Raw genomic sequence first — 23,140 nt, 5'->3', positions numbered from 1 at the left:
ACAGGTTAATATGAGGGATTTGGATGGTTCTTTCAAATATATGGTCTAGTTCTCTGCTGAAGTATCCCTTCTGGGTAAACTTTCTAGATACCAAGGTCCACACCAGGGATGGCAACGTAAAAACCAATTGCAGACCACCATTCACACCCGCAAAACCGGAAGTCATTCCATACACATGAAAAAAGCAGTCTGGCCCTTGCATAACACCTCTTCTGCTCTGCAGAAAATACTTGCGACACTTGTCACTAACCCAGAAACAGCTTTTACCATCAAACGGCGTGTGCAGATGACACGGGGGCCCTAAATTGAAGTGGTGGGTTTTTAAAAACACTGCTTCAATTTAGGGTCAATTAAACCCCCGTGTCATGCACACACCTGACTTACTTGCCTCTATGGCTGCAGGGAGGGGAGGGCAAGCTGCCAGCAGGTAAAGCAGTCTCTGGGCTTCGGTGGGGCTGCTGCTTCCCTCTACAACAGTGGCGTGTCCCCACCTCTCCCTCCCAAGCAGCACCTACCCACAGGCACCCAGGTCAGGCGGTTCTGGACGGCACCATAGCTGTGGAGGGAAGCACCAGGCACTTGCGCAGCTCAGGCAGGCTCCATGAGGGAGGGGGGACAAAATCAGGTTTGCTCCTTTTTTTTTTTCCCCTCTCTTGGGCAAGAGCCCACCTTTCCGAGTTGCTGCCAGGCTGCCTGCAGGGCTTCCTGCAGAGCCTCTGAGCTGCATGGAGCATGGTGCTTCGCTCCAAGTCATTTAAGGTGCGTTACACGACCGAATTTGCTACAGCGGCTGTAATTAATGTGCAATATGTTGCCAAGGCATGCAAACACTGACACCATTAAAGCGGTACAAAAGCATTTAGCCCACTTTAAAGTGTCGTGCACACATGCCCCTCATTTTGTCTACACACAGCCATTGACACTCCATCCTATTTAACACTTCAATAAATAAGATAAGCAAGCACAAAGTGGGACATAACCCTGCCTTAAACATATATGCAAACCTGTCAATTCATTTCCACTGCCACCAAAATCAACATCTCAGATAAAGACATCAGAATCCAGAATGTCTCTCCCAGACTCTAGCATCCTCTTCCAGCGCACCAAATGCCCTCAGTGAAATTATATGTTTGAAGCTAGAGAAAAACAATGAATGATCATAAGAGAAGGACTGAATGCAGAAATTCAAACACAGAGGTAGAAGAACACTAGAGTTCTAAAGGAACTGGCCGAGGTCACTGCAAGTCCCCTGGCATGGCTTTACGAGCACTCGTGGCACTCTGGTGAGGTACCGGAGGACTGGAAGAGGGCCAACGTGGCCCCCATCTACAAAAAAGGCAGGAAGGAGGACCTGGGAGACTATAGGCCGGTTAGTCTTACCTCGATCCTAGGCAAGCTGTTCGAGAAAATTATGCTGGCACACATCCAGGAGGGGCCAGCAGGGGACTGCATGCTTAGGGGCAACCAATACAGGTTCATCAGTGGCAGGTCCTGTCAGACCAACCTGGTGGCCTTTTACGATCAGATCACCAGATCATTAGATGCAGGGGTAGCAGTGGATATAATCTTCCTGGACTTCCGGAAGGCTTTTGACACTGTCTCTCACCCCGTTCTCATTAAGAAACTGGGGGGCTGTGGTGTAGACACCCACACAGTCAAATGGGTCGCCAACTGGCTGGTAGGCCGCACCCAGAGGGTGGTAGTGGATGGGTCCTTCCCAACCTGGAAGGACGTGGGCAGTGGGGTTCCGCAGGGCTCGGTCCTCGGGCCCGCACTGTTCAACATCTTCATCAGTGATTTCGACGAGGGGGTAAAAAGCACCCTGTTCAAATTTGCTGATGACACTAAGATGTGGGGGGATGTGGGCACACTGGAAGGATGCAACAGGCTACAATCAGACCTAGATAGGTTACAAGGGTGGGCGGACGAGAATAGGATGGGTTTCAACACAGACAAGTGCAAGGTGATGCAACTCGGGAGGAACAACAGGCACCATACCTACAGGTTAGGGAACTCCCCTCTTGTCAGCACGGAGGCAGAAAAGGATCTTGGGGTCATCACTGACTCCAGGATGAACATGGGCCGGCAGTGTTAGGAAGGCCAACCGTACCCTGTCATGCATCCACAGATGCATCTCGACCAGGTCCAAAGAGGTGATCCTCCCCCTCTATGCGGCACTGGTCAGGCCGCAGTTGGAGTACTGCGTCCAGTTCTGGGCACCACACTTCAGGAGGGATGTGGACAGCGTGGAGAGGGTCCAGAGGAGGGCCACTTGTATGATCAGGGGACAACAGGGCAGGCCCTATGAGGAGAGGCTACGGGACCTGAACCTGTTCAGCCTCCAAAAGAGAAGGCTGAGGGGGGATCTTGTGGCCTGTTATAAACTAGTCAGGAGGAATCAGCAGGCATTGGGGGAGTCACTGTTCCCCCAAGCACCACCAGGAGTGACCAGGAATAACAGTCACAAGCTGGCAGAGGGTAGGTTTAGGTTAGATATCAGGAGGCGCTACTTCACGGTCAGGGCGGCTAGGGTCTGGAACCAACTTCCAAGAGAAGTGGTGCAGGCTCCTACCCTGGGGGTGTTTAAGAGGAGGCTGGATGAACACCTTGCTGGGGTCGTTTGACCCCAGTACTCTTTCCTGCCATGGCAGGGGGTCAGACTAGATGATCTGCTCAGGTCCCTCCCAACCCTAGAAACTATGAACAGTTTTCACAGAACAGCCACTTCTTTTCTGACTTCAGAGTCCACACACTCAAGGGATATTTACAAAACACCACAGGTAGCAGGTCTGGGAACTAAAACTGATAAGCTTATTGAACACTGAAAAACAAAGACTGATTTCATAGATTTCACAGACATTAGGGCTCGAAGGGACCTTGGAAGATCATCAAGTCCAGCCCCTGCCACGTCCAAAGGGCAGGAAGTCAACTGGGGTCATAGGATCCCAGCAAGATAAGCATCCAATTTGCTCTTGAAGGTGTTCAGAGTAGGTGCTTGAACCACGTCCGATGGCAGACTGTTCCAGACCTTGGGGGCTCGGCCAGTAAAGAAATTCTTCCTTATGTCTAGCCTGAAACGGTCTCGCAGTAGTAGACTAAACACCGACACTGATTTTATGATTCATTATAATCCAGCTTATACCACTACTAATTACTCTGTATGCCTCAGATAATAACAACAACCCTCTTCCCTCTTGAGTGGTCTTGCTCTTCCACTAATCGGGTTATCCTTTATGCTGAATTCCTCTCATTTGTTAGCTACCTGATAATGTCTATTTTCTCTCAAGTCAACAAACCCTGCTCCATTCCTCTAAGCCAGCGGTGTCCAACCTTTTTGAATGTGAGGCCAGATATGAACTTTTTATCACCCAGTGGGCTGGCGAGCCATATTCAAAGACCTCACAGGAAGCGGTATCAAATCACCCCCCTGAAACGAAAGTTCAGTGTTTACTTTCGTTTCCCATTGCAGCACCTCAGGCCCCAGAAAACAGCTTGGAGGGCTGCATGGCGGCCCGCGGGCCGTATGTTGGACAAGCCTACTCTAAGCAGACTGGGCTTTTTTACAAGTGTAAGTGCCACAGCACCGGGCACTTTGAAAAGCGCCTGGCACTGCAACGCTTGCGGTTGTATAAGCAGCAAATGTGTCAGCGCAAAGAAAATGGCAGCGGTGCACTTTTGAATTAAACATGTTGGAGGTGCTTTAGTTCAAAAGTGCACCACCACCATTTTCTGTGTGCTGATGCACATTTCACTGCTTATACAACTGTACACAGCACAGCACAGTGCATGTCAGGTTGCATGAGGAACAGACTCGATTAGTCAAGTCTGCTCTAAAGCAGCAGATCTCCGCCGTGACACAAGACAGAAAAGGTACGTGTATAAATGCCCACTGCTTTTATTTACACCTGGAGTTTTACTGGGTCATTGTGCTACTTGTTACTTACCTGAGTCATGTCTGCTTCTTTCTTTGACCTGAGGAACAGCACTTTATGCCTGAAAGCGTGCCTCAATTTTTCTCCCAACATGCAGTCAGTCCAATAAAAGATACCTCTTACAAAAATCTGTGCCTCCTGCACATTTCTTGGACTATCAAGATTATATCATCACTCCAATGCTACCTTAAAATGAACAAGTCATTTCCTTTGCAATTCAGGTTGTACGCAAATGAGAACGAGAACTCTCTTTTCTCCTTAGTTCCCTCCAATCCTCTATTGCTTTTAGTTTAATAAAACTGGAACTTCATTACAGTATATGTCTGCTGAGCATGAAGTTCTCTTACAAAACAGTTTCACTGGCAAGAGAAGAGTTCCCTGAAGATTTCTTTTCATACATTTTGAAGTTTAGCATTTGTCCTGAAGAATGTGATTTTGAAACTAAATTTTTTTGTAAGCTCTTTCTGGGAATAACTTAATTATGCAGACCTTTGTCGAAAACACACAGGTGCTTATTATTGTACAGATATAGTCGTGGATGAGTAAAGGCCACTATGGGCCAGATTCTATTCCACCTACTGGGCATTTAAGTAGATTTAAGAGCCAATGTGCAATTCTATTTCACCTTGTTCAAATCCCTAAAAATTCATCAATGCATCTACTTTGTGATACACCTTTATTTAACCCTCCAAATTAACCTATGAGAAAGCAGCAAGGAAGAGGAAGACCCACCTACCTTTTAAATTAGCTGCTTTTCAAGGACATAGAACAGCATGGAATAGGATCATACGTGGGGCTGAAGTCCACTTATACACCTAATAGGTACAACAGAATCTATCCCTATGTGCATGAACAGATGCAATGATTCCTTTGAAAAGATTTTTTTAAATGTTATATAATCTGATTTTTGACAATTAAGAGTTTAAACTGACTATCAAAAATGCAAATTGGATATCTAATCCTTTAAGATATCCTTCTCTACCCTGAATTGCTGGAGACTTATGGGAACAGGCTTTGTTTCTGAGGTTACCTATTCAGGTGCTGAGGTACCACCCCCCCAATATAAACGCATCAATTTCTTAAAGCTACTTTATACTTACCCTCTGGAATTCCATTATGAGGATGTTTAGGGAGGTGTATTCCTTAGAAATTAATTCATGCCTGACAAAATGCTCCTGCACAAGTATCCTGTGCATTTATATGTTGACATTTACCTAGCTTTACAGCATTTACTCTGATAAAAATCTCATACGCTGAACTACATTGTGACATCTTGTACATACATTATGTTTTGTAAAATGTGATCATCACATAATGAAATATTTCAGACTGTTCATTTTTACTTACTTTTCACATAGACGCTAAACATTATAGAGGAGTTGGCATCAGAATTGGATGCAAGAAATGTGTACATGCCTCCTTCTGTTCCTTTTAATCGGGTAAGGTGAAGCTCATTCACATAGCTGTAAAAGAAGTCTGCATTAAACACTGCTAGGCTTATTACTTACTGGGGATTTATCTACGTAAGACATCACTGCATAGAAAACTAACACATCACTTCAGAGTGCACTAATCCATGCTAACTCTCTATACAGACATTCAGTCTAAAGTATCTTTGTGTATGATAGTCTACTCCAGTGAGGAGTACAAGTGTCTACACAGGGAACCAATCCAGACTAACTCTGTATTACTTTGCACCTTCATTTACTATGTTATAACTTCCCCACATAGACAAGCCATAAGGGTAAGAAAGAACAGTTGCTAACATGGTGCAGTTTATCTGAATGTAAATTAAACAGATTGTTTGTGTCACAGTTTATGTTCTAAACCAAGCTCTACCATATTTAAAGCCCTACAGGGCTGAATCCTACCCTTGCACAAAAAGAAAACCCCACTGAGAAAATGAGCCAAAACGTTTTGCAGCAGTACATATATATTATGGGTACATACGCACTCTGGGTTCACAGCAAATACTCAACCTTGGAGCACAAACAAGTGTACTAGGAAATACACTCAACCTGCACAACAGAATGAACACAAAGACCATAACCGGCACAAGCTTTTATGTTACCATCCACAATTCAATGGCAGTCGGAGCAGCAAAAATGGTGGTCCTGGACCACAGAGTTGGAGGCATGAATCACAAAGCACAATGAGCCTATACCCCAATCTGTGACAGAAGCATTGACTGGCCATTTCTCTTCCCTTAGTCCTTTTGGGATTGGAAAAAAAAACAGTATTTTTCCATCTCTTCTGTGGAAAGATTCCAGTATCTGTCATGCTTACAATCATTCATATTACCTGTTATTGCCCAAATCCTTGAAGCGGACAGAATGATCAGATGAATTTTGTAATGTTTCATTCATATACATCCACACTTGTTCTTCAGGTTTTGGATATGCCTCACAATAAACAACTAAATTTAGATTTTTTCCAGCATCTATGACTAATGTTGTTTCGTTCGGAGTAGACAAACTGACAAATCCTTTATCTGATGGTAATAAGAGAAACAATTTTAAATATTTTTTGCCCATTTCTTCAGTATTGTAATACACCATTCACTACTACCAAGGCTGTGATCCATCAACCTATGAAACAGGAACCCTTGTTTTAGAGGTGGTGTGCTAAAGCCAACACCACTAGATATACACAGAAATAGATGACTGCTTTTACCAAAGTAATTTAATCTTCTGATCATAAATCTGAATATCCATGCCTCAACTCCTAGGAAAACTTAAGTGTGTGCTTAACTTTACTCACTTAGTTAAATCTTTCCATAATCACAGTCCTTGATTTGTTGCTGGCTAAGAAATATAGAGAACAAAAGCAAGACAAATTGATCATTTATGACAATGAATGTAATGCTTCAGAATTTAATTTTTTCACTGTCACATGTAATTAAGAATTGCATTACAAATGAAGCAATTACAAGTCATAATTAAAGAAAAAATGTTACGTCCACATGTCTAGATACAATCCTCATAAATGAAGGCATTTCTGTTCATCCACTGCTGTGTCTTAATCCTTAACTTGGCAGATACCATTATCACCATGAACTTACATTCTGAAATATCACAGACAGCAACATCTTTACTAAGATGGTTTTCATTTCATTAATAAATCCATCGACCTTAATAGTACCCATTTTAAAAGTCAAAGTCTTCAATCCTACATTAATTCATCTGTGCACTGCCAGCTTTGGTCCATCTGACAGACAGACTGTGCTATGAGAAAACCTGTTTGCTGGTAGCTCATGTTCCATAAAAGCTATCACACAAGTTAGATCTTAGCTTACAAGGTGCTTTGCTTATTTAGATCTTTGCTCACGAATAGCCACACTAAAGTCAATAGCTCTGAGAAGTGCAAATCAGATGCTCTGGAGAAGGCTCAAACCCCACAGGGGACAAGTATGATAAAATCTGCACCTGAAGGGAGAAATTAGTTCGATGCTAAAACGTGAGGTTTTTTTCCCCTTCCCAAATTCATTTTTTGTATAACCTATAGAAACATTCCATCCTTCTCTGAAGCTAAGTTTAAGATTAAGATTATATATAGAAATTTGCAAATAAAATTCAGTGATTAAACTGCCAATACCCCAAACAGATTTTTAGAAACGGCTTATATTTTAGATAATCAACTTTAAAAAAAAAAAAAAGCACAAAATTTACCAAAATACATCTTATTTCTTCTACACCTTTTAGCTAACATAAAAAAAGCATATTAAAGTAGTGCCTGACACATTCAAAATGATCTGTCAGGTATTTTATATATATGACTTCTCTGATGTAGAGAGCTGACACAATAAGGAAAAACAGTAGCCTGTCTGACAATTCATAGTAAAAAGAAATAAATCCAAAAGAGGCTGTTGGATTTAAAATAGCTGACTGGGGGGGTTAACTTGCTCTTTGTGGGGAGGAGTGAGAGAGTCTTTATTTGTGAGATCTCTGAAGCATATTTTAACAACTTTTAGAGCAGCAAAAGGTTGGTCCCCCTGCTTTACCTATGGTAGGTTAGGATGTTAAGTATTCTGTTGTGTCAGGGCTGACTGGATAGTTTTGCTAGGAGGTTAGACAATAGATTTGTACAGGATGGTTTGAAGAGGGATGATGCTGCCTCAGGCAAGGAGTTGGATTAGATGACCTGTGGAGGCCCTACTTCTCTATGATTGTATGAAAAACTCAAGAAATAATATTACTGCCTTGAAAATAAAAGATTCTAGCTTGTAACTAATACTTAGAAATTTTAGTTTTATAAAAACAAATCATATAGGTATTTTCTGTGTTTTATAGAGTCATTCATACTTCATTAAATACAACACAGAAGCACAGGGCAAGCCTACTTTTTCTGTATTTCACAAAAATATCACAAGCGATTCAGTTCTACATTTGCATTCTTAGTAGTAATAAGAAACATTGTATCGAACAGCCGGTTTGTTTCTTATACTGGAATCTAAGGAAAACATGCATCAGAATGATCAGCCAAATCTTCATCTAGTATAAATAGGTTAGTGGTAGTAAAGTCAGTAGAACTGTGCTGATTTGCACCAGCTAATAATCTGCATCACAAATGTATTGCATTTTTGCTTCTTTTGAAGCAGCAGGGAGAGCCATGAAAAGCAGATTTGTAATGGTATATTTTTGACTGAAAACCTGCTTTTAAAAAGAACAAGTGGATGCCCAACTAATCCCCATATAATGAAATACTGAGGTTTGATGGCTATATTCTCTTCAGTTTCTACATCTTTTGAAGCTGAGGAAATGAAAATATTTCGGCCAATTACAAAGACTTGCTCAGAATTCTCTTGCTAACTATGCTAATATGTCCCTAATCAATTTAGCAAATTAGCACTTATGGTGGTTTTTAATATTTAAAAAGTACTGCATGTCATAAAAGTTAATAGACAATATTTGAGGTCTAAATAGTCCTTTCAATGCAGCCAGTTAATAAACAAAGCACAGTAAGAGTATTTGTCTGCTTTTAAGTCCAACGTCAGTAAATGGGACTCTACACTGACTTCAGGGAGCTTTAGACCAAGGTCCTATTTATAGTAAAATACATAGCAACTACAAGGGAAATAAACTCTATTCTTTTTTTTATGTGCCAAGATTTCTCCCGATTAGGACTTTATTAAATAAAGATAAATATGTGCCTTCTCCATCAAATGACATATTAGTGTGTCCAATAGATCTAACAGAAAATCCTGCAATGGGCTGCTAAAACTATTCAAGTGGAGGTGTAATATTAAGGAAAACTTCTGTAGGATTAGTAATAATTCTGCATATTAGCAAGATGGCTTGAGGCAAGAACCATAGTTGGAGGCAAAGTTCCAGCATACAGTTCCATTGAAAAGTGGGTAAGAAGATGAAGAAACGTAAATTATGAGCTTCATTAAGATTAAATTAGTTTTAAAATTGAACTAGTTAAAAGTGCATGAACCAGAGAGATGGAAACACCGGAAACTCATATTAGGTAGAAAAGCAAACCACTGACATACCTTAAGTTACAGTAATTAAAGAAGAAATAATACACAGAAAGCCTTAATCTTTATCTTTCAACACAGCACCAATGTACAATACATTTTAATAAAAGCCTTTATTAGTCATTGTTTTAAAAGGTGAAGGTTGGAAAGTTTCTATAACTCTAAAAAATGTTACATTTCTCCAAGAAGTATTTACCTAGAACGTTCAAGGTTACTGTGGCTTTGGATTTTCCGAAAGCATTTTCTGCTTGGCATGTGAATACTCCAAAATCATTAACTCCCACTGAACTGATGCTCAATGTTAATTTCCTTACATATCCATAATCACCCACATTCTTGCTTTTGCTTGAAACATTCTGTCGGTAAAAAACAATTAACATCTAAAATACTGTGTATGCAGTGTCTTTCCTAGATAAATTAAAAATAGAAGTAATTATAACTTCACTATATTAATATTCATAACTTTAAACCAGAATAATAAGGCATCATGACAAACCTGTCACTGGATCTTCTCCATACATAACTACATGATCAGCTGTCCTTGAAAAATAATGCACTTCATAAAACTAAATTCCCTTCCCTTTGTTCTTTATTTTCCCTCTTCATCAAAACTAACTCATACACCCTTACTGTGTTGTGCTTCACTGTGTTCAACTTTATAAGGTCACTCTCAACCCAAATGAGTTCAGTGGGACTTGAGGACACGCAGCACCTTGTGATTAGATTTGTAGCTCCTCAGGCAGGAAATCCAATCTGTTCACATGTTTGCAGAGTGCCACATGAATAGATATGAGCCCCAGTCAAAGCCAAAATCCAAATGTACCCAAGTATTGATATTTGTTACACTGGTGTCATGTGGGCCAGTCAAACTGGGTTCACTTTGGGTAATTTTCCAATACAGTACCAAGAAAAATTCAGATTCTGCAGAAAGCAAGCTTCTACTTACAGTAAACTAGTTCTAGTTCCTATGTATGGAGGCTAGACTGCTACCCTTTGTGTTGACCTTGTTTAGAAGCTAAGCATACTACAGAACATGGTATCTGGGCTAAAGTAAGATGCACCATTCAAGCACATTTTAAGGTGCTGGTTTTAAATTATGAAACGCTAAGTAGTTTAAGACCCAGTTATAGGAGACACCAGTTCTCTTCACGATTATTCTACCACAGCTGGGCTCAGTATTAATGCTCTGGTTAGAGGTCCCTCAAAATAGACAAGAGAGATGCTTGTTAGGATGCTATGTATTCCAGAGGGAGAGAGAAACTCCTTACATTTTTGTCCTTGGTCTGGCAGAATCTACATTTATTAACTTTCTGGGCAAACTGAAGATTTCCTCTCAAGTACTTGCTATGTTGAAGATTATTTCTAGGTGCTAGGGCCATAATTAAAACAATATTTTAGATGGGTACCATCTTTTTGTGGAAATCACCTATTAAATTGTGAAAAAGTACACATGGATATTAGATTAATTCAAGCTCAGTGCTGATCTATTTTTCATTTAGATTAGTTAATGAAAAGATTTCGGTTTTTGGAGTTGCCAAAGATGAATTTCATACATTTAAGAATGCTCTAATTTTCCCTTTTTTATAATAATGATTGTGTATTTTAAGTAGGAGTTAGACTATATAGACAAACTTGCTTGGAATAGATTTCTCTCTCAAAAGCAGCAACAACTATTACCAATCATGAAAGAAGTGAATATTTTTTACTCTGACCTATTCAGGACAAAATGCAATTTTGCCTCTATTTAAATGCATTAATATTTTGTTTTCTAGCTGTTCCAGTATAAAATTTAATTTGATATTGGATATTTACAAGATCACATCCTCTGGTATTTATCAAACAAGACTGAAAGGTCAAACTCATTTGGGAAAAAATATTTTCCATGTGGATTTTTATTCATAAAAATATGAAGCAGCCAAACATGAAAAAGTGGGCAAGAAAAGACCTCAATCTTACCACAAACAAGCAAAAAAGAAAAGAAAAAAAAGAAAATTCTCAAATGAAAGATTTACAAATGACCTTGGCATGCTACCAAAAGCCCCATCTGCAACTCCCATACAACCAGCATGTCATTTAGGCATTCATAACCTCTGGAACCATGAGCTAGGATTTCCCAACAGATAAGCACTTAGTGATAGAAATTCTGCCAGCACCAATGGATTAGCTAGAAATGGCATGGGGAACCCAAGGGAAATAGTATCCAGCACATATTGCCTGAGGTTATGTGATTTATCTAACATCACAAAATCACAGAAGCTTTTTTTTCTTTGCACACATGGACTGCAAATTATATATTCCAGTCATTACCATTAACAGTAAAAGACCTGCCAATTGGCATGGGAATGTATGCTGCAGAAGCAGTAGAAACTCTTCATAGGAGCTTTTAATTCATTTAAGTGACAAGACGTACCCTGAAGAGTAAACATGTTGTAAAAAGACAAGCCAGTGACACCATTTAGACCCTTTCTTATGAAATATATTTTCATATCCAGTTGCTAGACTATACTGAATTTCTTTACAAGAAGTTGGCAATGCATACTTTGTGTAGGGAGAAAAAAAATCACTTCTGTTTGTAAGAGCTTTTATTTGCCAAAAAAGTTTGGTAATGGAAGTTGGTCATTTAAGACACTCATGAGCTACAGCCAATATTTTCAAACATGTTCACTGGTCTGCTCTTTGTTTTTTTAGAAGAGAAAGGTACATTATGTAATTTAGACAAATTAAAAGCTCCTATAAAAACTGACTGCTACTCCTGCAGCACACAATCTCATGCTAATTGGCAGGTCTTTTACTCTTAATGGGATGTGTAATTGACAGTCCATATGTTGATCCCTTGCAGCTACTATTCACTTTAATGAGATCTGAAAGTGCTCAGTAGTTCTGATATCCTAACATATTTGCCTGATTTTCAGATTTAACTTCATATGCTCAGGTTTGCTAATACTGGCCACACAGTCTACCCCTGTACTCTAACAAATAAAGTAGTAAAGTAGAAGGCACGGTAGGTTTGCAACTTGTAGATTAACCAAAGTAGATACAATGAATATATACCCTGCCTTCTACTTGACGTCAGACTAACATGAGGCATTTACAGACATGCTCTTGGAGGTGTGTGTTTGTGTGTGTGTGTGGGGATGTGCTTTAATTAGAATAGTTCTAAGAGCTGTGCTAATTAAAGCACCCAGAGCATCACATGCATCAGCATCCCCACGCTGAAAAATGGTGGCAGGGGCACTTTAACTAAAGTTCGTTTGACAAGCTTTAGTTAAAGCATCCCCGCCACCATTTTTCGGCACAGATGTTGATACAACTCATGCTGGAGTCTGCTCCAGCACACGTATAAGAGTCCATGGCTATTTACACCTCTTTTGTCATAGTGTAGTGAAGCCACACAGGAGGGTCCCCAGTGCACCTCCCATCTCTGCATGGTGCAGTAGGAACAGAACGGTCCTGCCCTAACTAACAAGGCAACAGACTGAAACCGGAAGAGTGTCACATTCTCAAAACACTGCTTCAAAGATGTTCTATTAGTAAGTATATTACCAAGGTCCTGTTGTTCTTTGAACTGCATTTTACACGTTAGTTAAGACTGAAATGAACTCACCACATTTCTATGAGTCCAAGGCTGAGTCCAAGAAGCACTCACAGTGCTATCTATATCATTTATTGTGCATGCAACTTCAAATTTTTCTCCTTCTTTGAGAAGCTGGGTTTGTTTGGATACAGTGACATTTGGACAGGCTCTGGGAACTGAAAAACAATTTAAGAGTACATTATTTTTCATTACCTTCACAGCCTTTGAAAGGGATTAAAAAAAACCAACCCAAGTAATTAGCCTTGCCGTGAAATCTGAAACCTAGAGGTCCTCTTTGGCTTTCACTCCAAGAATATTTTCATTTCTGTCCCCTTTTGAACTATACTTAGAGTAAGGAAACACTTATTGAATTTTTGCTGTTCAATGGAATTATAAAGCAAAATGAAATATAATGCTTAAAATATAACATCTACTAGTTAGTTTAGCGTGACCTTCTATTCCCTTTCCGGTCATTTAAGTATCTGGTCATTTCAGTCATCTAAATGGCATTTTTGGTCACTTAAGGTGCCAAGAATGACACTTATATACAGGTAGGAATTCTATTCTTGGTTCTACCACCTACTTGAAAAGAAATCTAGGACATGTAAAACTTCAGAGGGACACCTCAAAAAGTAATATATTTAATGAACCTCTCTACTAGGAAAGGCTATAGAGGCCAATAAATAATCAAACTGGTTCTCAACTAAATCTTAAATAACATCTTCCCAAGCGTATTTTGTAGTACCCAAGAGACAAGAGGAAGTTGGTATACAATAGGAATACTTTTGTGATGTGCTAACAGTTAATGACAACACAACAGTACAATAGCAAAATAATAAAATGTCTGAAAAGCCCTGGCTTCACAAACTGAAATAACAATCATCCTCAGTTTCCAAAACACTGCTTACATGGAAGCCTGATACTAACATTTAATATTAATCATAGTAAGGAAACTTTTCCTAGGAATAGGATTTTCTGTATCAGGCAATTCTTTAAATCACACAAAAGTCTGCATAACTGCACTTGTTATGCAAACTGTTTAAATAACTGCTCAACAAATTAAGCTTTTTTTTTTTTTTTTTTTTTTTTTTTTAAGTACTAGTCCTTCTGCTTGATAAGATAACCTTTCAAAGGTAAGCCAATGGACTTGTATCTGCCTAATTTTTCAGGCAACCTGAAACAATAACTAAAATAAAACTGGAAACAGCACTCTATCATCTTAATGGGTCCTTAAATCTAATGGAAAGCAATTGTAAAGTGAACCTCATTACCTGTTTTAATATTGTTTATATTAGCAAAAGCATTAAACTAATATGCTACCACCAGTGATACTGGAAGTGAAGATGCATGCTAGAACCCTGTGCAACAGAGCAGAAAATTGCCATCAACGGTTATTGGGGTGTTGATTAAGAAATTCAACTATTCTACCTTCAAATTTAAAGCTGCATCTGGCTGAAAGGGTAAAAGATGCAAATCTTAACCAATACCAAATCTTCAAAATACAAAGTATCATCTTCCATGTCTTTGAGTGTCAAAAGCTTGATTTTTTTCAATTTTTCTAGTTTAAAAAATGGCAGTCTTTCCTCCATCCCTATCCCTGAAACATGGGCAATGCTGTTAGGCATTTCTAATGCAAAGTCTGTAAGCCAGTGAAACTGTGGAAGCAGCAAGCAATAAACTAAATTTACTACTAATATATGGGCCTCACTGAGGTTATACTGAATATACTATGTAGTTCTATGTTTTATTCATTAAAAACCCTTTATTTTGAAATTTCATTTAAAGCTGCTCAGTGAGCACAGACCAGGGGTCAAGGACAAGGACATCACAGGCCCCGCCAGCACATGTTAGAAGCTTTAAGTACTCAAAGTGGCAGTGGAGAAGGATGCAGACTTAGAACTCTATCTAGATAATACTTCAGGGTCCCATGAACTCTACAGATTCCTTGCAACTAGCCAGCTGTCAAAAGCACTAAGTTTTCTGGACTCTGTTCCTGCACCTACTCTTCCTCTTAAAATGCAGCTAGGCGTACAGGAAGAAGTTTGGGAAGAGATGACAGCTTGGATGGGCAGTGCTGAATAAGGTCACAGTTCCAGCTGTTGAAAAGTGAAGCTCTGTCAATTTATATCTTGTATGTTATATGAGATTAGATCCTTGACTTATGGTTCAAATGACTGGGAATGGGCATTCCTGAATTCTACCTGCTACTGGCTGATGTGTAATGTTAGGCAAATTATTTAAATGAATCTATAAAATGTGCATCAAATACCTGTAAAATTACCTCACATAAACATTCTGTAAAAGCTTACTAGAAATGGTCTTCAAAAAGTATTAAGTTGACGTTGTCACAATTTAGGCACGTAGTATAATAATTTCCAGCTTGCTATAAATAGAAAAAAGTGGGTATTCCATAAACATGGGGAAATGGATTATCTTCAAAACTAAAAAAACTAAATTATATTCCTATTAAGTACTTAGGTGGATTCAGGCACCAAAGTGTAATCCTATTCCACCTTGCCTGAGTCCCTGGTGCACAGCTAATACAAAAGGTGGGTGCTCACTGGATCACATTTAGTATGGGTGGATTTACAAATTCAAAATCACAACTTTTGTTTAACAGTGATACTTCCTCAATCTAGGAATGCATAGAACAGCTGCAACAGAATTTTTGGCAGCAAAATTTTGGACAAAAAGCATGGTTATTATATGAAGAAACATGGCACTTATTTATTAGATGTACATGCCATCCTTCCCAACCATCAGTTTCTCTTGTTCTAATCATCACATAGACAAAAGGAAGGTGATCAGGTTTATTCACCTAGCAGGACAGTCATGCCCAAAGTCTAGTGAATAATGGGTTCTGTTGAACTTTTAACAGAGTAAATAAATTAAAAAGCTAGTGTCCAATAACTATCTCAGGACCAGAACCTGATTTAGAAAATCCTGGGTCCTCACATTTCTTTGTAGCTAAATGGAAGTCAGTATGGACAAAAGCACAGAACCTTCTGAATTGTTTCAATGGCAAACATCATGTGATACCCTCCTGTCCCCTTGAAGCTTGCTCCCTCTTGTCAGAAAAATCTCTCAAGCTGTTGCCAAAAACTGTTTAGACCTGTATTTAGAAATTACATTATTATGATTTAGAATTATGTGATTATGATTTAGTTTATGAATTATATTATTATAATTTAGAAATATATCTGATTTTATTATGTGAAGAATCTAATAACCCTGAAATTGACATAATTTAATGAAAGCTTTCCATGAAAAGTTCCATGAAAAGGAAAACATTCACATTACTAAGGCATTCATCATATGCATACAGAATATTTCAAATGGCTTACCTCCTCTTACATTCAGAGAAATCGGTTCAGACATTATCTCACTTCCATTCTTCTGTACTGAGCACTGGTAGCATCCTTTGAATGATCTCTGTACAGTTTTTATGAGGATTCCTTTGTGGGGATCAGGAACAAGTTCCATACCCTTGGGCAGCCATGGGCGATAACACATTTTCAGAGTGAAATTTGACACGTCTGGATCTGTCAATGGACACACCACAAGAACATCTTCGTCCTCTTTGGCATAAGTGGGAGAGTCAACAAGGAAGAGGATGTCTGGATCTAGAAGAAAGATAAAAATCTGTAAGATAGACTGCAAATGTTAAGGTTCCAAAAACCTTATCTGCCACTTTGCACAAAGAATACATTAAGCTATACATTGAAACAATAAACTGAATAGTGCAGTCATATTTGCCTAAACAAAACTGCTCGAGAAACCTTAATAAAAAAACAATTTAAATATTTCAGGTAGCACTATAAATGTGTGAAGTAATTTTAGAATTCAGTCATTTAAAAAGTTAGTGCAAAAACCCTTATTTGTTCAGTTTTTAAAAAAGGACATTATTTTTTTACCTGGTTTTTTGCACAGCGTAAAAAAAAAAAATTAAGATCACCTCTGACCCAAGAACAGACCTGTACGTTTTTGGCCCAAAAGAGAATTTTCAGAAATTTATGACCAAGTGAAAGTTGAACAGCAACCTCAATTATGGTTTTCACTTCTCTAAAAAGACTTAATCTAAATGAACACACATTGCAAAGGAAACCCCCAACTTACAACTTCTCTCTCCTTAAAATATTGGGGTATTTTTAGGTTACTAAGAAAAACCCTAAAGCAGACTCTGGTTTTAGTTTACATGTCTAGATGGCAGTTACGTATTCATATAACTGCTTTTTTTGGTACTGGCGCATAGCTCGGGATTCAGATCTGGGTGTACAAGTATCCATTCACCCACAGAGCGTGCTCAGTAGGGCTACGCTCTAGCCTGGTATGCAGTACCATAGTGCTGCATGTTCACCCAAACATGCACATAAGGCTGGGTAAGTCCTAAAACTGTAGCAATACCCAAGACTGGGAGGGGAAAGGAGGAGGATGGCCTCTGGGAGTCCAATATTTCAGTGGCTAGGACACTTGCTCAGGAAGTAGGACACCCAGGTTCTAGATTTTGCCTTACCCAGGAGGGGAGATGCAGAACTTGCATCTTTTGCTTGCCAGCAAAATGCTCTAACCCCCAGGTCACAAGTACCCAGATACCTTACTAGCCCTCCTCTTCAAGCTGACACCTTGAACAACAAAAAGGGAAATATGTAGGGAAAAAAGGAAGTAAACAAGTCAGAAGTTGTGTGGCTCAATGAGATGGTTACTGCCCCAGATGAGAAGAGGCTCTGAATTCTAGCCTAGGCCCTTGCTTCTAATGGGGCAGAAACTTTCTCTACTACTCCCCACCTATTTTATCCAATTAATATCAAATGCAAGGTGGAGTGGATCAGCTTTAAGATGAGGGCTAGAAAGGGATCCTGTAGGCAGGTTCAAACCCCCTCAGGATGAGGAAAGTGGGGTCTGGAACTCAGATCTACTGCTCCCCAGGCAAGTGTCCGAATCACTAGGCTATTAAGCTAAAAACTAGCAAGGAACCTCCCTCCTCCTCTTCCATTTCCTTCAGGCAAGTGTGCACAGCAGGCAATTCTGTTTTGCTAATGGGAGAAACAGAATTTGAAATGATACATAAGTACTAAACCACATGTGTATATAAGAACACCCTACTGAAAAATTAAGAAGTATCAAGTGACACACTATAAAATGTTTTGTGCCAATCAAATGTGAAGTAATACGTAATTTACTAAATATTTTTTATGACTAAAGTTGAAGTTCATGTTGGCAGCCACTTCATAACTGTATGTGGAAGGACACAAGTGACACCGAGGTTAGACCGCTAGTTGCCAGGGAGAGGAGGGCATAGGTTTAACCGTGATTTTTCCTGAGTTGCAGAAAACTCTTAAGAACTGAACACAAAAGAAGCTCAAGTTGAAACTTGTACTGTATGCTACTGACAAAAATGTAGAAGTAAAACAGGTCTGAATGGGACCAAAGTTTGATGCCTCGCATTAAGAAAGAAATGGCTTATAAACAGGTGAGTAATTTAGGTTATGTCAATACCTCTTCTATAGAGCTCTCAAGTACACCACTCAAGAAACACAACCCTACTAATGCACTCTCACTTGGCACATGCTACACTTGGAAATGAAGCCATATTTGCTGCTGTAGCAGTGTCCCTCAAGTTCTTAACTTTGAGCTCTTCATCTCTGGCCTGCCTGAGATGCACAAAGGCAGGTATCCAAAGACAGCTTCAGTGCCTGATTTTGGGTTTGACGCATGGAGAGCAGGAGCTGGTGGGCTGGTCATGTTCTTGGTTAGGGGCATCACAGAAATGATAGACATACCCATAAAATCTCAGCACTAAAATTCTCCTGAATTAGAGAGCTCATGTGAATCTCTTGGCTAGTAAAGGCTTAATCAGTCAAATTTTCACAGTCAGCTTCAACCTGGATGAGTACAGGTATAACAAGATTCCACAAAAACAACAGCCTGGGATAGAGGAAAAATGAGCAAACAGTTGGTTCACCAAGAGCTGAAACAGGTGTCAACAACCAAAATGTGGGGGTGAGCAGAATTACCAAGGCTTGATCCTCTGCAATCCTCCTAGTACACATAGAAAGGAAAGACAAAAGTGGGAGGGCATAAGAGGATCTGTCCAAGGGCATTAAGACATTTAAAAAACTACTCATTCACCTTCTTTACTTCCCCACCTGTATGTACATCTCAGACAGTGGAAGCTCAGCTAACTTTTACAACACAACATGCTGATTTGCTTATTATTCCATTCACTCAGTGGAGCAATGGTGATGCCTTTTAATATTGCTCAGTGTAAGAGGACTGCTCTACATTATATTTACTTGAAAGAGAGTATTACTTGTTTCCTTCTACAAAAAAAAAGTTGGATGCTCCTCCTGCCACAAGAGTGGAATAGGTGGCTGACAGACAATGAGTTTACATAATTTTTGTTGTGGAAATAAAGAAAGTGTCTTGTTACTGGACCCTTGCCCTGAAACACTGAAGATAAGTCTGCATTACCTCAGTTCTACAGGTCCTGACAAGTCTGGTGGCCCAAATATACTCTATATGCAACTGTTATTTCAATGCCCATGACTACTGAAACAGAAAATGTGTTTTTCAGTGACATTACCAACTTGTGTTCTTGTTCTCTTTTGAGCCCCAGCTGTATAAAAAGAAAGCCTGCTGGGACTTCATATGGAAATGAATTCATTGTCCTGTCATCACATCTGAATGCACCACCATCAGACCTAGGATCTGATGAACATGACACTTCACACTAAAGGAAGATGGCACAGCTGGAAGATACTTGTTTTACCTCCGGAAGCCCATCAAAATGGAGCATCTTTCCCAAGCAAGTTATGAATGCGACAAAGAGTTTAACTACATATTATATGAATGCTGGACAGCTTTTGTAACTATAAAACCACATTCACATTCACCTCCACAGTCGGAATGCTGTCTGCCCCTTGGAAGCAAAGAGAGACCATCCAGTAATCTATCCAGTTTAAGGAGGACGCAAATGCCCTTCTGAACAAAAGACAGCTGAGAAAGTTATCATGGGCTTCAAAAATGTATGCGTGGTGGATAAGAACCAAAACATGTCTGTTATGCACTGTTTACAAACCAAAAGAAAGCAAAGATATTAGTTTCTTTGAAAAACAAATAATAAGAAATGGCCCAGTTTGGGAAATGCTTTCAAAGAATTCCAAGCTTCTGGTTAGATAAAATGACAGACAGAAGAGCTGGTACTGAATCAAAGGACTAGCAAACTCTACGACTGTCAGGGAACTCCACTGAAATATTTGGCCTTATACCACTGATTGGAAGGTCAAAGGCAAACTGAATGGGTGGGCAACACAAGATCTAGGTATGTACTAGCAATAACCAATTGCGTTAGACCAAGTGAATTAGATTAATCCATCCAGAGCAAAACTTCTCCAGAGAGATCACAGGGCCACTTCTGAGAGTCTTTCACTTTGAAAAAATTCCCTGCTATGCTATGTTGACACCACTATCTCCATAGAGCACTTCAGGAAGGATTAAACATGTCCCTAAAAAAGTTTCCTTACCTTCCACGGGGATTGCTGGAGGGAGGTAGAAAAAGAGAAAATAATACTACGTGCAGTAAGGCAGGCTGAGCAAAACAACGTGCCAGAAATGAAAACGTCTGCCCTGAACCACATAAGACACAAAGGAACAGGCTTCTCTGGAAATCAGTTTGAGCCATTCACTGGGGGAAGTAAGATGAGTACCAAGCAAGGCAGGCTGGCAACCTGAAAAACCTTAATGGAGCCACTTGTCAGAATCCAAAAGGCCACAGAAAAAAGGAAAACTCAAGAAATCAGAAATAGACAGAAGACAATGGAGAGCTCAAGAGGATGTATTATAATTAGGAACCTACCTAAGTCGCAGCGCAAGTGTGCTATGCAGTAGCTCCTTTAATCTTGCTCTTTTCGTAGACATTCTGCACCCCCCCCCACTGCTGATTGGTGTAGGGGGTCCTGTTGGCCCTGCTGCTGATCAGCTGGGAGGCAAAAAATGCATTTTTAAATATGCTGCAGTTTATACCTCCTGGTGCTGATTGGACAAGGGGCCCCAGCAGCCCTGCTGCTTGCTACTGATCAGCTGGCAGTGTTTTTTTCCTATCGGATTTTTTTCCACCAATACTGTATCAAATGTTATGGGAGTCCATATCTTCTCCTTGTCCACATTACAGTATTTGTCCTGATCTTGTATTACTGAATATTGCTAAAATATGCTTTATTTCAAACTCACTTGAGCCTCAGGGTAGATCCAAGCAGCAAGAATCCCAGGCTGAATCCAGACCCAGCAGCAGCACAGGGGTTGCTCACACCCCTCCACCTCCTCTTACTGCCGACACATCCATTAGAACCGCATAACTGGTATTTGGCAGCAAGTCCCCCCGCAAAATTCCTCTGGGTGAAACAGCTTTGTAGGCTGGATCTGGCCTGTGGGCTATTTGTCTAATACTCCTGCTTTCTTTTAAACTTGGAAGCTCTGACTAGAAGGATGTTTTCTCCTTTTTTCTTTTATGATTTAAGGCTGCTCCTTCCCTGAGCTTACCTTACAAATACTTTTCATTCTTTCTGTATGATATAGCAACTTTATGTAATATCCAAATCCAACTTTATTAGCTTTGCTGCAGCTTCCAAGTATTCATGCATAAAGGAACACTACACACACCTCCCTTACCATCAAATTTCCTGTATCATGCCTTGGAAGTGAAAAGGAAGAAACCACACATAAATATTTACCTTTAACAAAAATGTAAGTGGAAGCACTGACATTCTCACTGTTTTTGCATGTGTATTTGCCTACATCTTTAGTTGTTGCATGTGTTATGTACCACTCCTTTTTATTGGAAGTCCTTTCTTTTGCTGATGGTTTTGGGTTTTTAAAATCCCAGCTCACTGGAAGAGTATCATTGCACAGCAGTTTTAAGCTTTGTCCCTTATTCAGAATGAAGACAGGTTTTTCTGGATTAATAGAAGGTACTGTACCACCTGCAAGAGAAGACAAAATTCAGTGCATCTTGTTACATAGCAACCTCTGGCTTGAACAGATGAAAATATTAACAGATGAACTCCTCCCCCCAAAAACAAACAACAATGCATTTAACTTTACTGACTCTGAAAATTTCCATAAACTGCTTAGAACTAAAGACTGAATGCGGACAGAATAATCCATGACAAACTGAAACTGGACTTTAAACTAGTTACAGTTATATTAGCATATACTATAGTTTGTTGATAGAAGACTAAAATAATTTTAATTTACATGTATGAGATGGATTCTAATACTACTTCAGTACAAGGAATCAAGAAATCAGCCCTGATCAAATGTTTTCATTCTACAACTAGACTTTTCTAGCTTAATAGCCATCATTCTTTTAGTTGGTCCATAAAAGGGAATTGCAGACTTCATAGATGTGTAAACATGGCTTCAGTGTCCATTTATTTCCTTTCTTTTTAAGTCTAAATTTGTAACTACTTATAGAAAATCTCAGGATAACGGAGATATCCCTATGCTTCAGGTGCAACATTATAAGTTTATTTAGTACTTTTTGAGCAGTACTTGTCCCCTCAAAGCTGATCTAAATTAGCATCGTCTCTTCTACAATGTTGTGATCACAAAAAAATAATTACGTGAAATTATTGTATTGCAAGTTATACTCTAAAATACACAATTTGATTTTCCATTTGCACCAAACACTGAAAAAACTCAAAGAACATATTAGGGATTACCTGCCTAAAATTATTAAGCATACCCAATGAAATTCAAAATGAAACTGGAAAATGAGAATTCAGAATGAGAATATAGACAAAGCCTCACTAATGATGACCTGTCTGAACCACAAGCATCATGGTAATTTATGCAAATCATGATGAGGCTTGGCAACAGCAATCTAGGACAGCCCCTTGCCCACTCTGAATATGCATTGTCATGTAAATAACCACTTGGTTCTCATAATTATTGTCATATCTCATGGCCTGATGACTTGAAGTGAAAACATATATACCGCAATTAAGACCTGTGCAGCAGATGCCAAAATTACTTGAATTAATTTCCATTAAAAAATGTGTAACCTCCCTGCTTCTCATGTGGTAAAATTCCTCAATAATAGGAAAAGTGTCAAAAGTTCAATCAAAATAATCTTATAATTAGTTTGGCAGAGATTAC

General features: G+C 39.4%; 1 protein-coding gene across 2 annotated transcripts in view; it reads right to left on the bottom strand.

Annotated features, from left to right (window-relative positions):
- The window catches only part of KIT (KIT proto-oncogene, receptor tyrosine kinase), an 83,249-nt gene that overhangs the window by 43,052 nt on the left and 17,057 nt on the right, over nt 1–23,140 (bottom strand). For both annotated transcript variants that reach the window (XM_090035940.1, XM_090035941.1), the window contains exons 2-7: nt 21,715–21,963; nt 16,330–16,608; nt 13,016–13,161; nt 9,608–9,767; nt 6,234–6,423; nt 5,280–5,395 (exon numbers count right to left, since the gene is read on the bottom strand). In XM_090035940.1, the coding sequence (XP_089892066.1) occupies nt 5,280–5,395; nt 6,234–6,423; nt 9,608–9,767; nt 13,016–13,161; nt 16,330–16,608; nt 21,715–21,963 (1,140 nt within the window). The remainder of the gene's footprint in view (nt 1–5,279; nt 5,396–6,233; nt 6,424–9,607; nt 9,768–13,015; nt 13,162–16,329; nt 16,609–21,714; nt 21,964–23,140) is intronic.

This window comes from Crocodylus siamensis, chromosome 2, assembly GCF_052110815.1.
Source record: "Crocodylus siamensis isolate JL-2025a chromosome 2, ASM5211081v1, whole genome shotgun sequence".
Classification (NCBI taxonomy): domain Eukaryota; kingdom Metazoa; phylum Chordata; order Crocodylia; family Crocodylidae; genus Crocodylus; species Crocodylus siamensis.
The sequence above is the reverse complement of the archived record's forward strand: the minus strand, read 5'-3'. Positions and strand labels throughout refer to the sequence as shown.